Genomic DNA, 16,068 nt, shown 5'->3' with positions numbered 1-16,068 from the left:
AAATGTGAAAACCACAAGCTAAGAAAACAACAATTTCTATCCCAATTAGGTGTGGCATCATACATGTACCACCTCATGTCTCGGAGACAAGTGTACCATGTGTTTCCTCGGACAGCAGCGCCCCCAACAGCCAGTCTGTGGCAGTGCAATATGACGGCTCTTCATTTCCCAGACACAACAGCTGCTTGTACTGGGCACAAGGGACTGAACACAAAACCCTTTAACACAAACAGAATAAATTTAGCAGCAAGTATAAATGCATTACATGGTAAATAACGCATGCTAAAAAACAGATAATCGATTATAGGATATTTGGACAAGAGGACCGTTTCAATCCTTCACTTTTTCCTGTTTGACATTCCATTACCAGTCGGTGATGTCATCTGTGTCTGGGTCAGGGTACGTCTGGTTCCACTGACCAATAGACCAGAGTCTTGTCACTCGGCTTTCGCTCTCTGTTGATGTATCGTCTCCGTCGGCTTCTGCTTCCTCAAATACATCCTCACAACACAGATAATAACTGTGGAGGTATGGGTGAACAGGAAAAGTGTTACCTATCCTTTTACACTGTCTATGACATCATTAATCATAAACGTCACTCACAAATCTGCATTGATATTGCTCTCAACTTCCCCTTCATCCTCTCGCTCCACGTTCCAGCGCATACGCTTGTATAGCCCAGTATTGGCTGAGGCCAGAAAGGGGGTGGGACAACAGTACCGGAAGATGGACAGCTTCATGTTGTCTATTTTAAACTGGCCAGTAAAAAAGTGTGAGATACTGTAAAAAATAAGAAATGTATATATATAACATATTGTTTCACAAAGTTGGTTACACAGTGACAAAAAGGATACTGCATCCACACCATCATCTATAGTTTATTATAGGTTTATACCTTGCTGGATCATTTTCCTCTATGGAGATGATGCTGAAGGAAGCGTACATCAACACCAGCTGCTCCAGACGAGAGCACAGCTGCTGCGAGAACTGCAAAAGCTGTAAACAAAGTAAACATTTGGGTTCCTACAGAGTTCCTAGCTTCTCGTGTTCAGTTCATTTGAAGCCGTGCTTCTCTGTGTGTATGGTTACATGCGGCTTCTTCAGTTTCATGTTTACCTACAGTGCAATGTGACTTACAGAATAAAAGCGTCTCACCTGTGTGCATATGTAAATGGGGAGGGGCGGGTGGAGGGCGTGGTTGTTTCTGGCTGTGGTCTCCAGGTAAGTGAAGTACGGCTCACAAGTTTGCAAGAACATTGGAATAAGACCAGCCAACCGGTCATTCTGGAAGCCTGAACTACAACAACCGTAATATACAAAAGCGGACATAGCTTTTGTCAAATGCCAAAAGACGCTTGACTATAAAGCAATAAGTAAACATACACTAATAAAACAAATATTGGATTGAATGCACTTACTCGCTTTGGAAGTGTCTATCAAATGCATGAAGGCAATGTAATTGTGACATAAATACTTGTAATTTGGTATCCTTGGAAATAACGCAGGACAAAAAAGAAAATCCTGTTATCACACCTCCACACCAGCTCGAATTGAATCTCATCTGCCTTATTTAACAGATACTGAAGTTGTCCTTCGATGGGAGAGATTTTGTCATCCATCATTTCCTTTTCCTGACACGATGAAGCGTCCGCTGCGCTTTCAACTAAACATCCACCATCACCAAAAGAGGGCGCCACTGCAACGTCCTTTGCTAACAAAATAACCATCAACGATATTTGATTTTCCCATCATCTTAACTTCTGTTTTTCCTCTTTATTACCTTCAAAAGGTTGTGTAACCTCTCCTGTCATCTCTCCCGTCTCATCTGTTTCCTTGCATGATGGAGACAACTCGTTCCAAAAGTTAGCCATCAAGTCAGCAGGCCCACAACCACGTAATACTCTGTGACGAATATGTAAATTAAAATCCATTCAAAAATAATGTGATCCTTACCCATGCGATAATTACCCATCTACAAACACGTCAACACATTCTATTATATTATAAGCATACTCGACGACAAAATCATCATAATGTTATGTTATATAATACTAAACCCATGTAAGTGCACACACCTGCAGTTACAGAAAAGTTGACTAACTGGCTAACTAATTGTTGTCATTTTTATAAGACCGTTGTCCGTGTGTGACTGACCTAATAAATGCAAACACTAAAAGTAATGGAGCCGGAGTGACGCACTTTTAATTTACGTCGCGGGTTACGTACGACCATATTTGTACTCGTAATGTTACATCCTTTCCCATTCCGCAACCCGTCCAGTCGTTTCTGGGATCTTATTAATGTATTAATTATATTAATTAAAGAAAAAATATATATTTCTTAAGGTATAATCTTATCTATACCTCAAGAAAGAAAGATGTATGGCGTTGGGCTGAGTAAATAATGAGACCATTTTTAGTTTTGGGTAAACAACAATAAACGAACTGTTCACCTTAAAAAATAAAAGTCCTCGGATTATTTATTTCCAAATTATTTGTTCCAAAACCTGTATGGTTTGTTCTTCAATGAAACCAAAATGATTTGTACTGTAGTGGTACTAGTTTATCCCATAGGGGCATGCTAAAAAAATGATAATAAATGCACGATTGCATGATCATTAAAGTAATCAGGGCTCTAATTATACACGCTATATCCCGCTATGTATTATTGCTGAACTCTTCCTTTAAACATTTCATTACAAACACCTTTTATTTGTATGCAAAGCTTGACTAACCGCTGCAGTCTTTGCACGTGTATGTGTCGCAACATGAATCAACAGTTTGAAATGCTGCCTCTGCCAACGAGAGCGCGACGAAACCAAGTTAATTTGCCTGTGGACACAATGCGAGGTCACGTGACCCGCGGCACGCAACCGGTGCACTGGCAGAGTCCACAGTGCGCGTGCCCGGGGATACTAAACCGACGACCCTCCCGCGCGAGCTATCATCATACACACAGGGGAGACTATCCCTTTACGTAGAGAGGAGCGGTTTTTACGTTTTTTCGCCCGCTGTAAATGTGTACACCTCGGGCCTGCTTTGATGACGGTTGCGATAAATATTTGCGTTGGTGTTTTCGGGTGATGCAATGACAGAAACGGCACATTTTTGTCCGTTTGCCCTTCCCGGTGCAAGCAAGCAACGAGTGCGGTGCATGTATACAGACGTAACGAAGTACTTCAGAATGCCGTGGACAGATATGTGCTTTTTACGGTGAGATTTCAGAATCGAGGTGCTTTCAGAGGACAAGCTTTTATTTCGCGTGTTTTAATTAATTGCACTTCTTTTATTTTCGCCTTTCGCGTTGAATTGGAGGAAAGTCTGGAAGAGCCATTGACCTGATATAATACGGACCTGTATCGGGTCTGACAGTAATGCAAAAGCATTTATTTCAAGCGGTGAGTTTTAATCGACTTCTGAAACGGATTATACAGTGTTGCTTTGCCAGCTGACAGACGTGTAGGACCTCTTTGTTGGCAATCATTGGCAATAAACCAAGAGGAAAAAACGACATTCAGAGACAACCATGGCTAATGACTCCATCCAAGTAAGTTGACCACTTTGTTCTTTGACCAGTGTTTTATTGCTTTAAACTAATCCTGTTGAATAAAAGAAGAAGAAGAAAAGAGTTGGGTTTTAAGATCCGGGACATGCCTTCAAACCCATCTGAAGTGATGGTGTCCCCTCTTCCACCCCTGATGTAAAGGGTCATTTCTCTTCCATTAGGGTGGAAAAGGACGTTTTGGTGACTAAACACAGACAAAATGTTTGGGCTGGTCACGACATTTATGGCATTTCTTCTGAAAAGCCCTGCTCATCTGTTTAAGATCCGGTCTGTGTTTAATATAAATATTTATGTTTTCTCCCACACTCCTCATGGTGGTTTGTCGGAGGGTGACCGTTATATCTGTTATAAAAAAACTTTCCCTTTTATCTAGCATTTTATATATCTTTCTGTGTATCGTCAAGGAAACGTAAGCCAGACTTGTTATGTAATGTGACCACAAATGCTGTCCAGATTCTTATGCAAAAAAAGATCAAAACCAAACAACAAATCGACTAGTTCGCAAGTATTTACATTATTAGCTAATAATCATGTTTCAAAATATACAGCGACCATTGTAAATAAATAATGATATTTGACTATTCGTTTAATTTCACATTCAACATGTTGATTTATTTTGCACCATCTCACATTTAATGCCTGTACACACTAAGAACGATAACCAAAAATATCGAAAACTTTAGTGTTCACACCAACGGACAATAATGTTCTGTTTATTCTAAGCTTATTCTTAGCTTGCACAATGCAGCTTCACCTTTAACACCTTTTAAATAGGAAGTTTATCATTTAACAACTGGGAAAAAATGCTTTGAAAGTGATCCTAATGACAATGTTGCCCTGCATTGTTATAAGTGTGGGGTGGACTCTGCTATTCTTAGAAATCGAGAGCCACTTTTAAACTTTATAGGTTGCGGTTTTGTTGTGAACGGGCCTTTGGACTTAACAGTGGCAACTTTTCTGTATGCATGTTGATTGTTGTCAGAAGCAGGGTCATTTAAATTTATGAGGCCCGGGACAAAATTACAAGGTTGGCCGCCAGAACCCCCCACCCCCCCATACCCGGTCACCTGGCGTAAAGATATATTTAGTGGCCTCCCCCCATTATCACCTTCCAGGTTGTCCCCCATCCTAGGACAGGCCTGGTCAAAAGAGATTAGTAAGAGAATACCTTAAGACAGTGGTTCTCAAACTGGGGGCCGTAGCCTCCTGGGGGGCCCCAAGATGGATCCAGGGAGACCACAGATTTTGTGGCATTTTATTTAAATATAGAAATGTATCATACATTTTATGGAATCAAACATTAGAAAAATTAGACCACCAAACAAAATAATTAAGTTTCCAGCACTGTATACCTTACCGGCATATGTTTTTGGTTTAATTAAAATTCTAAATTTAAGATTATAAATCTATTTTGAGATTATATGTTTATTTGGTGGCCACAAAACGATGCACCCTACACAAAGGGGGCCTTACAACGAAAAAGTTTGAGAACCACTGCCTTAAGAGACATGTGTTGTCAATGACAGATGAAGCCAGTAATATGGTAGTGATTCTCACTGTTACGTAAAGTGTCTGTCCTACACCATCAGCATTAACAATGTCTTTGGTCAAAGGCTCTCACAAACACACGTAGGATGACTAAACCGGAATGTGATTATGTCAGCAAGTCAATGACAACAACTGAGTCACATAATGAGCATTTTGGGGTTGTTGAATGCTTTTAAATGTTTTACTTCATAGGTGCGACAGACAATATTACTTGATCATCTCACACAGCTGGAGATTCTGTATGCGAACGCATCTCAGACTCGTCCACGATATAATCTAACAGTTTTTTTGCTCATCAGCTTACTGGTTCACAGATGGAGGTGACAGAACTTAATGTGATGTGCTAGAGCTTTCTGCAAAGCCTCGTCCGTATGAACTCAAATAACCTGCCGTGTTTTGCATCAGCGTGTTTTATTGAGTAAGTTCCTGCTATGCATTAGCCATGCTCGCAACCCGCTTAATAGAAAGAGAATGCCCTGTTTCCTGTGGTGTCTTCACCAGCTTTTAACAGAATTGTGCTTTCATCAATAAATACCATCATCACACCGATGACCTTGTACGTACGTTAGTTAGACAATTGCCATGCATGATGCACCTGTTTCTGCTTCATTTGGGTTTTTAAACTGCGGACGGATGTTTTGGTCGTTGTGTTGTTTGTGTTGAATTGACACAAGCCATTATAATAGAAAAAGAATAGTTCAGTCTAGGGCTGTTCAACGATTAATCGCGATTAATCGCATCCAGAATACAAGTTTGTGTTTACATAATATATGTCTGCACACTGTGCATATTCATTTTGCAAGTATTTAAATTATATTTAAACATTTATATGTTTTTCGTAATATATATATGTGTATATAATGTGTTTATAAGTACAAACCCTAAGTACACAGACATACAGTATGTGAATGTTATGTGAACACAGACTTTTATTCTGGATGCGATTAATCGCGATTAATTGTTGGGCAGCCCTACTGAAACATACAAGTTTTATTTTTGTTTCATCGTGTCATTTCAAAAACACATGACTTTTCTTTACAGCCTGTTACACAAAATATGAATTATTACTCTGTAATGAAAATGAGAGAAAACTGGGGTGAGCTCAGAAGATCCAAAATATATGAATCATTCATCGGTTCTTTGAAACTTAACAGCCCCATTCCTCATTTAATTTCATTATATGAAACTATTTGGAATTCTCCAAAGAAAATGATCTCAGTGAAAGAATACAAGCATGCTTGAATTTCTATCAGCTAAAAATGTTATGGCTCACATAGTGTTGTCACGGTACCAAAATTTCAGTAGTCGGTACCAATACCAGTAAAATTCCACGGTTCTCGGTACCAATTTCGGTACCAAAGCAAAACACCAGTACATGCTAATTGAAACACAATTTTATTAATAAAGCTCATTGTTAATATAAATGTATAGAAAGCAATGCCATTTTGTATACATGAAGTATACAAGTTAATTGTTCCCGAAACGGTTGTGTGCTCACTGGGGTCTTTCATGCTCATGAACATCCTCCTCAGTCTGCTGCTGTAGAAGACAAATAGAATAAACTTCAGTAAGTCAACTGACTGAACAAACATGCATATGCAATATTAAAACAAACCTCAGTTTTTATACTGCATTTACACAAGATTACTTACATTAAGGTAACTGTATATTAAAATAATAAATGCAACAGATATATTTTTCTTTAGTTTAAATGTGGCTTTTTAAACCTAATAGAGTTATCTATCCAAGACATACACATTGCTAGTCATACAGTTAGTATGATAGTTTTCTAGCACATAGATTGCAGATAGGCCTATATAAAATAGGTACTGTAAACCCCATCCTGTCCTCCCACTTATTTTACCCCATTACAGTTATAAAAGCATTAAATGGTTAATAAGGACACTTGACTGGATTAGCATTGGCGCTAACAAATTAACACGCAAACAGGGACGTTTGTTTTAACGTAACCTTTAACTTAACATATGCTACAACATTCATAATGCAAACGCGAACAGAATTTGAAACTTACCGCTTGAACTTGTTAACTTAAATCCGGATGCTTCCTCGTTTCACCACAAAACTCTGTTCGTTTTCTTCGTGATATGACTTTAATCTGAAGTATTTCTGTGCGCATCTCTTGTGGATCGGAGCCGCGCTTATCCGCTCATCACGTCTTATTGCGTCTATAAAAAGTTTCCGACTGACAACCTGTCAGACAGAGCATCAGTACCCGGTTGACCCGGTACGTCGGTGGTACCGGGTCTTATGAAAATTAGGTACCGACAACTTTTTTATTTTTAGGTACCGACTTGGACCCGAAGTACCGGTACTTTTGACAACACTAGGCTCACATGTGATTGGCTGTGGTGTTCTTGGCTGACGGTGCAGTTTTGGAGGGGATCAGGAGGACATGTGTCTGCTGCTCGGACATAATGGACTCCATTGTGTTTCCAGAGCTCCATATCGTATTCTTCAGTAACTTCATGTCCTGCTTCTTCGCCACACCCTCAACCTGTTTACCGACCCTCATGCGCTTGTTCATGTTTGTGTTAACCTCCTGGGCCAGGTTTATGTCATTGTGTGAGCGCTGGATCGGACTAACTTGTGTTTGTCTTTGGTGGTTTCCATAAATATCCCTTGATACGGTTGCTGAGTTGAAGCATGTGCCTGTTTGTGTTGTCTGTCTGGGCAATCGTATTATCTTTGGCTCTTAAAGGGATAGTTCAGCCAAAAATAAAAATTCACTGTTGTATTGTTCAGAACATGTATATGACTCTTTTTTTTCTTCTGTGAAACACAATAGACGATATTTTGAGAAATGTCACAAATGTATGTGTCCATACAATGTAAGTCAATGGGGATCAACGTTCTTCAAAATATCTTTTGTGTTCAGCAAAAGAAAGTCATGAAAAAAAAGGATGAAAAGTGAACTATCCCTTTAACTTCTCTGTAACAAGTCGATCTTTAAAGAGAATGCTGATGTCATTCTGTCTAAACCAATCGACAGCTGTTTTAATGCTCCGTCGACTAGTTCAGAAACTTGATCGCCTCCCCTTCCTGTTGTTTCCCCAAGTGTAAAACAGCTGCATTTTCTCATGACCTCATGAAGGCAAACTCTGCCCATGTGTTGCCGAAGCCTTGTTCCCTTCCTGCTCCTCCCTGTTGTCACAACATCGGTCGTGACATCAGTTGCCACGATGACTCCCGCTCATGATCCAGCGTTCTCGGCATTAGAAGAGCTTTGCTTGCATAACTATCCCATTACTAAAACCACACTGCCATTATTGCAATGCCTTGGGCTTGTCCTCCATACATTGATCTGGGTGTAAAGTGCTCATTTACTTTGTAAACACAAGCCGTTCCTCTCTTGTTCTCTCGTTTAAACGAAGCATCTGTTGTGATGCGTTTACTCGTTCGGCCATTTGAGATGACGGTAACATTACAATGCACCCAAAAATAACAATTCTGTCATCATTTATGTAGTTCAAAACCTGTATTGGATTTAGGGCTGGGTTATATATCGTGCAATTCTTATTGTCAGTTTCCTCAATGAATTATGGTTAAATGCAGCAACATCCGAAAGCAAGAGGGCACTCTCACGCAGAAACTCTGAATATGGAACACAGAAGAAGAACGATTTACACACACAGTTCCAGGAAACGCCAATGGTCATATTCTATCGCTGTTCTTCAAACCTTTTCAGGTATTTTCTTGATAATAAAGTATATTTATAATTAGGGATGCACGATAAATTATCGTCCATGTAGATAATAAAATTTAGGCTAGATATATTGTAGCCGATAAATTATTTACATTTACATTTATTCATTTGGCAGACGCTTTTTTCCAAAGCGACTTACAAGTAGGGTGCAGTGGGCTGTTATCACTGCAGAGCAAACAGGGGTAAGGTGCCTTGCTCAAGGGCACTTCAGTCATTTCCTGGTGGCACTGAGAATTGAACCAGTGACCTTCTGGCTACGAGTCCAACTCTCTAACCACTAGGCCACAACTGACACAAATTATATATCATTTCCTCTGGTTGAACCACTTCAGCTGCACGCAGCAGTAAAATACAGTACAGTACTGTATTTCTGTCGTGATCATTCACTTACTGCTATTAGCAAAACATTGTTGATGTTGGATGTAGATATATATGAATGTGTAAGGAACAAAAGCATAATGTTTGAAGCAGACTGCTGTCTGAATGCTTTCTGTCTTGAGACCTGTTAGACTTGAGGCTAATGACAACACCTTTCTGGGTTGCTCTGGATGAACATCTTTAGTTTATGAAATAAACATTATAACAGAAAGTTTTAAAGTGTAAAGTGGGCTTGGTACATGATTTTCAGGGGGGGAAATAATTTTCAGTCTCGGAAAATGTTGTTAATATTTAGATACTGCATATCGGCCAATATATCGGTTATCGGCTTACAATGTTCAAGAATGATCGGTTATCGGCCAAAATTTGCATATCGGTGCATCCCTATTTATAATAATGATGTTTGACGAGTGTTGCTTTTTCAAATGCATGTTATAAACGACTCAGTTGCGAAGTGATTTTAGATCGTACTTCCTACTGATCAAAGAGTTCACGGAAGAGCTGTGCATAAAACACAGAATCGATTTCAGAATCTATTTAGACGTATAATTAGTGTGAATCGCGATAAATATCGTCCAGCCCTAATTGGACTCTTCCTATTGTGAAACACAAAAGAAGATATTTTGAGAAATGTCTCGGGGGTTTTGTGTTCATACAATGGAAGTCATTGAGGGTCAAGGTTGTTCTTCAAAATATCGCCTTTTGTGTTCTGCAGAATGAAAGTCATACATGTTGACATGAGTGCGAGTAAAAAATATCTTTCTTTTTTGGATGAACCATCACTTTAAAAATATTTGGAGAGATTACAACATTAACAAAAAAAAACATGAAAACTAAACAAACAAACTAAACAAAAAACATTTTTAGCACTCCAAAAAATGAGTTATTTCAATACACCTTGTCCTGTGAAATCATTTATCTGGAACCACCCTGTTAATACAGCCTAAAGTCATTCATGTTTAATGATTCGAAAGCCAGCACACACTACTGAAGATATATCCACACTGTCCTGTTGCTCTTTGTCTGAGAGCTGCAACAGTTTGGGTGTTGTAAACTGATCCGCAGGGTGTAGTAGCGGCTGTAATGTCTCTCTCTCTCGCTCTCTCTCTCTCTCCCATCCTCTTTGTTCAAAGCAGAAAAGCCAGCTGCTCTGCTGCTCCCTCTACACCCCCCACTCTAAAAAATGACCCCCCCGTCTCACTCTGCTTTTATCAGACTTTTGGTGATCAGATTGCATTTAAAGAACGTTTAGGATTTGGGGGATTTTTCCTCCTCTTTTGTTTTCCTGACAGAAGCTCATTATTGAAACTACAGAAATAATTTTGTTCATTTAGTGAAATTGTGTCATTCATTTTCTTTTTGTGGGGGTAAAATGGGATGGGTAAAAAGGGATAGCTCATCCAAAAATTAAAAAATAACAATTACACGAGTGAAATACTCTTTTTGTTAATCGTCCAAGTCAGCTTAGTTATCGGCAGATACAGATGGTGGCCAAACATTGGCTGATCAAATAGCCTTGCAGATATCATTGTAAGGATTACTCATCATGTTAATGTCAGTTTTAGTCAGATTATACTTCGTTTAGTCAGATTATTACATAAAGTACATTATGTAACTGCTATTTAGTTGCTTCTGTCATTTGTCTTGAATGCAGCCACTTATAGTAGCTATATGCTTAAAGGAACAGTTCACCCAAATATGAAAATTCTGTCTTCCCATAGTAGGAAAAATTTCTTTATAAGTTTCATTGTTCTGTTGAACACAAAAAAATGTATTTTGAAGAATGTAGAAAAGCAAACAGTTCTGGGATACTTTTGACTACAATTGTCATTTTTCCTACTTTGGTAGTGAATGGTATGTGACGAGACACGAGACTGGGTTCACGAGAACGAGACGAGATTTTTAGACTTTTTAAAATAAATCTTCAATGATAAAATATATAGGGAAAAATAGTATTTAATTCACCTTAACACAAAATACAAAAAATGTAGGCACTACAAAATCAACTTGTACTTTATGAAACTTGTACTATACTTGTGGTACAGTCAGCTCAGCTGCTGTACAGCCTTGCGTTCCCAAAGCGCTGCTGTCAGCGATAACCGCCGTAAACACTAGTGCTTATGCACGAGGCGCTGCAGATGCGCGCGAACGTTGAAACCCGTCCGTCTAACACGTGTTTACATAAAAAACCGGTGGGAGAGTAGCACTGCGGGATAGGAAATGGCCGGACCCGTCACTGTAGCTCAAAGCACGCACATACTTTGTGCAGTTATTGGCGTGTTATGTACAGTAATGAAAACAAGTCACACCACAACAAAATGTGCACTCACACAAATGCTCCCAAATATATTTTGAGTTCGCTCAGGATAAAATTAGGGAGCATATGTGACTAAAATGGTCACAATTTCGAGCCCAGCACTCCGTCATGCCAATTGCATAAGGCAATTGTGTTCTCGTGAGACCAGTAGGATCTCACAAGACACATCGGATCGATCGGATTTAATAAAACGTACATTTAGATGGATGCCATAACCGGGGACCCTGTATAATGAATGCTTTGCATAGTATTCCAACAATGTTTCCATTTAACAAATAAATAAATAAAATAAAGCAATTAGGGCCACAGGTTTCCCACTGGGCTCAATGTAAAAGTAGATATAGAAAAGAAACGTTTAACATTTGAGTGTTGAATGAAAGATCAGCAAAACACTTGTCTGTCACTTTAGAAAGGAGGATGTGCACGCCTTCCTGTGCTTGTGTATTTGACCACGTGTGTATATCTGCATGGACGTGTGTAGAAATGTGTTTGAGGAAGAGCACCTCTATAAGTCAATGAGTCTCGGCCCAATCCCCTGACTCTGGGTGTGTCCGAATGTTATACGATTTGATAAAACAGCGACACATTAGCAGTTAACTTACAACTCAACAATCTTCAATCATTCATCAAATCTGAGATAACCTTTCAAATTAAATGACAAATTTAAGCACCGCTCTGTAAATGATCCACTCCAGGAAGAGATGGACGGATTTCCTTATCCACACACACATACATACGCTGAACAAAGATACGTGGAAGTTGAATAACAGTGAAACACAAGCCTCTCCATCCATCAACAGGATCAGATGGTTTGCACAAGGAAGCTTTTTTCAACTTATGCAAACATATCACACATACACGATGCATGTTTCCACGTTTATCAGATGTACTAGATATGATCAGCTCTGTTGGGATAATTGTACTTTGTTGTATATGATACATGCAATGACGGAAACCTGTATTGGGAGTGGTCACAGACAGGTGTGTACACACAGGTATCCAGAACAACTGATGTCGTAGCAACCGCGTTTAGTGATGTCAGAGGATACCGTCTCGGGAGGGTAGTAGAACGAGACCAAAGCTGTTAAAGATCAGGTACCATTCTATTTCATGCATTCTGACTTCTTTACACTGTTAAACGTGCTGGCCTCTCATGCTTAACATGGTCAACTTGTTAAAAAACGAGTTGGATGAATAACATAGTATTTCTATGCTTGATACACTCCCCCAGCACTCCAACTTGTTTCGGAAAGTTTTTTATAAGTCTGGATCTCTGTTTCGTAACAGGGATACTATTCATTTTATTGGACAAGGCGAAAGAAATTGCCCGCCCACGTGCCAACCAATGAGCGAACCAGACCCGCTTATCAAGGTTACGTACGTCATACCTTCGAAGAGTATTTAGTTTGATCAACTTTTTTAAAAGAGAGATACAGCTGTACAATTATTTACGGAAAAAGACGGGCTGCTGGAGGCAGGCAGGAGGGACGGAATTATAGCACGAGCACACAATACAACATCGATCACATTAATCCCTTCATGTTTTTTACATTATGCACATACGTGCCGATTGCCAACAAAACACAGACATATGACTTAGTTTGACTTACTGCGTGCAGTTCATGTCCGGCATCTTTTAGCACTGGGAATGCGCCATCTATCAGTTTCAAACGATCTCCAAATCCAGCATTATATCCACCGTTTATATAACATCCATCACTGAAATGCCGTGAACAAACAAACACACCTCAACTTCTCTCACAATTGCAAGAGTAACGAGCTGCAGCTGCAGGCCCACAGTGCAGCCAATCTTGAAGGTGAGCGGGGGTTCCTATAGCTCGTCGGTTGACGGGTGGACGGGCTATTTCTTTCGCCTTGCAGTGGGCGTGCTTTTCCCGGGAGAATTGCCCAATAAAAGGAATAGGATCTCCGTTACGAAACAGGGATCCAAACTTTCCGAAACAAGTTGGAGTGCTGGGGGAGTGTGTCAAGCACAGAAATACTTTGTCATACGTCCAATTCTTTTTTAACAAGTTGACCATGTCAAGCATGAGAACCCAGCATGTTTAACATTGTAAAGAAGTCAGAATGCATTAAATAGCATGTTACCCGATCTTTAAAGTCCCCGTGAACTGGAAGTTGCAATCGTTTTTACTTCCGTATTCTGACGCATTTACAAGTGAAACGAAATTTAGAATGGTAAAAAATAGTGGGCGTGGCTTGTTTTTACATTGCGATTTGATTGGATGCATAAAAACAGCCGTTGCATTGGAAAATGGAACTGGGAGCAGGCTGACAGTTGAAGGGGAGGAGTTAACGGATGCTCCGCCCAAGCCGTCTAACTTACGTCATTTGAGATGGATTGTCATTAGAGGGCAGAAGTGCATTTTCAGATTTTAACTGAAGATTATTAGGGCACATAAATATAAATAAAGGGAAAGTATTACCAGAATTAAAAAAATGAAATAAATGACATGGGAAAACACCTCTGAAGATCCTCCAAAAATTACACATTGAACCTTTAAAATGATTCAAGTGCAGTTAAAAGAGCATTTATCTAGAAAGTAATCCACAGCAGTACAATGATAGCTTCCATCAGTCAGATTTTGAGCACAATCAAGATTTTAAGAAGGTTTTCTCCTGATGATGCTACAATGAAACTATTCATCTGAACTATGTGCGTGCTCACACACACACACACACACACACACACCATTCATCCCAACCCATAATGAACACACTGGAAACCCATGGTGAAATACACAATGATCTCCTAAAGGACTCACACACTCAAGCTCTGTTCAAAATCTAGACAGCTGCCTACATGGCCAAGCAGCCTTATAAGACAGCATCTTAAAGGGCTAGTACACCCAAAAATGAAAATTCTGTCATTTCATACCAGTATAAATTACTTTGTTCTGATGAACACAAAGAAAGATATTTGGAAGAATGTTAGTAATTTTCAGGTCCAAGACATCATTGACTACCATAGTAGGAAGAATTAAATGGTAGTCAAAGGTGCCCCAGAACTCTTTATTTTCCTATATTCTTCAAAATATCTCATTATGTGTTCAACAAAACAAAAAAATACACAATTTCTTTTCCTACTATGGTAGTGGATGATGACCCAGAACTGAAAATTGCTTAATACATTCTTCCGAATACCTTTCTATGTGTTTATTGGAACAGAGCAATTTATACAGGTTTGAAACCACCTGAGGGTGAGTAAATTATGACAGATTTTTCATTTTTGGATGAACTATCCCTTTAACCATTATATCCAACAAATGTTTAAACTACACAAAATAAAAAAGTGTAATCAAGCATAGTAGTCATTTCTTTCCATCGTCCACTATCTAGCCTGAAATAACTCAGGAACGACTCAGACTGTGTCAATGCCATCTATATTATTTTGCTCCAAAATCTCCATATATGTGTGTGTAGATATAGTTGTGTGTTGGTGGGCGTTCATGTCCATTCATCAATCTGACATTAAACACTGACGTTCACCACGAGGGAATGTCAGGAATGCTGCAGATGTGTCCGTGTGTGTTTGTGTGTGTATGTAGAAAGAGGGCGACCACAAGCTTCTGTTCACTTTTTTCTACTTCCTTCCTTTTTCCAGTGTTCTTGTGATCTCATGGCCATGTTTAGTCTGAAATTTGTGGGGGTTTTCTGATGGTTCCTTTAGGGACGGGCAATTCTACATATTTTCAGTTGATTAGTCGATGAGTTGCCTGAATGACTAGTAAATGAATAATAAGAGTGGACTGTTGCAATATGGCGGCAACTTACATGTAGCATCCCATAGCACTCCCTAAGTCCCTTCCTAAAAGCATTTCCCATGCAGACAGCGAACAAACTGACGTCTAAAACACAGTTTGAGAATTACTGTCCTTGTGACCCAATTCCTTTTTCCTCACTGTTGCCCAACTGCTCCCCCTTTGCTCTCTTCCCTCACAGTCATACTTTATCTCTTTGTCACAGTCTTAACCTTTCCCTCTGTTTCTCTGTCTCGAACACTGTTTCTTTATTTCTCTCTGTCTGAAGTATCCAGCCGCCCTGAGATAAAATGAGGGTAAGGGCGAGCTCATGACTGGCCCGAGAGTGGAAGACAGAATGGAGGACAGTGATTCGGCCTGAGGGGCTTGACGGATCTCCGATTCGCTGGCATTCTCAGTTGAATAGAGCTCTCTCTCTCTCTCTCTCTGTGTGTGTATGTGTGTGTAAGCGTGACCTGAGACTGAGCAATGTTGGGGTGTAGTTCGGCTTGAATAGAGCGAGAGCTAACATCAGGGCTGTCTGGGAGACCTTCTTCATGTTCACGAGAGCACTTCTTCGTCTTCTTCTTGGACGAGAGCACTTCAAAAGTAGACAGGTTTGTGCGCCGAACGCCACATGGGGCTTGCCCCTATTGGATGATGGCGCACTGACTCACAACGCGGAAGCGCAACTCTGTGTTTACATGCAGAAGAAGAAGAAGTGCTCTCGTGAACGCGCCCCATACACTGACAATAGGAGAATATATCGATTAAAG

At 39.8% G+C, this 16,068-nt stretch overlaps 2 protein-coding genes across 3 annotated transcripts in view; one reads left to right on the top strand and one right to left on the bottom strand.

Annotated features, from left to right (window-relative positions):
- Nucleotides 1–71: 71 nt before the first annotated feature.
- On the bottom strand, nt 72–2,160 carry lg4h19orf67 (linkage group 4 C19orf67 homolog). Of its 2 annotated transcripts, XM_057331236.1 has the most exons (8): nt 2,076–2,160; nt 1,781–1,902; nt 1,534–1,711; nt 1,156–1,297; nt 896–996; nt 604–780; nt 368–520; nt 72–218 (listed from the first exon to the last, which is right to left on the bottom strand). In XM_057331236.1, exons 2-8 carry the CDS (start codon nt 1,869–1,871, stop codon nt 74–76), a joined length of 987 nt encoding a protein of 328 aa, XP_057187219.1. In that variant the 5' UTR covers nt 1,872–1,902; nt 2,076–2,160; the 3' UTR covers nt 72–73. The 2 variants fall into 2 exon arrangements, with proteins under 2 accessions (XP_057187219.1, XP_057187220.1); XM_057331237.1 differs by lacking the exons at nt 1,781–1,902; nt 2,076–2,160 and having other exon boundaries at nt 1,419–1,647.
- Nucleotides 2,161–2,901: 741 nt separating this feature from the next.
- pkn1a (protein kinase N1a) overlaps nt 2,902–16,068 on the top strand; it is a 33,730-nt gene continuing 20,563 nt past the window's right edge. The window contains exon 1 of the mRNA XM_057331508.1: nt 2,902–3,546. Coding sequence (XP_057187491.1) covers nt 3,526–3,546 — 21 coding nt within the window. The 5' untranslated portion in view covers nt 2,902–3,525. The remainder of the gene's footprint in view (nt 3,547–16,068) is intronic.

Source organism: Triplophysa rosa, linkage group LG4 (assembly GCF_024868665.1).
Source record: "Triplophysa rosa linkage group LG4, Trosa_1v2, whole genome shotgun sequence".
Lineage (NCBI taxonomy): Eukaryota > Metazoa > Chordata > Actinopteri > Cypriniformes > Nemacheilidae > Triplophysa > Triplophysa rosa.
Note: the sequence above shows the minus strand (reverse complement) of the source record. Positions and strands in the feature narration are given on the sequence as shown.

Excerpts from the sequence above, each read along its gene's own strand:
- lg4h19orf67 (XM_057331236.1), bottom strand. The coding sequence starts at position 1,871 with ATGGCTAACTTTTGGAACGAGTTGTCTCCATCATGCAAGGAAACAGAT. Across the intron at positions 1,712-1,780 it reads GGTTACACAACCTTTTGAAG|CAAAGGACGTTGCAGTGGCG; the intron begins GTAATAAAGAGG and ends TTATTTTGTTAG. Across the intron at positions 781-895 it reads GAGGAAAATGATCCAGCAAG|TATCTCACACTTTTTTACTG; the intron begins GTATAAACCTAT and ends TATTTTTTACAG.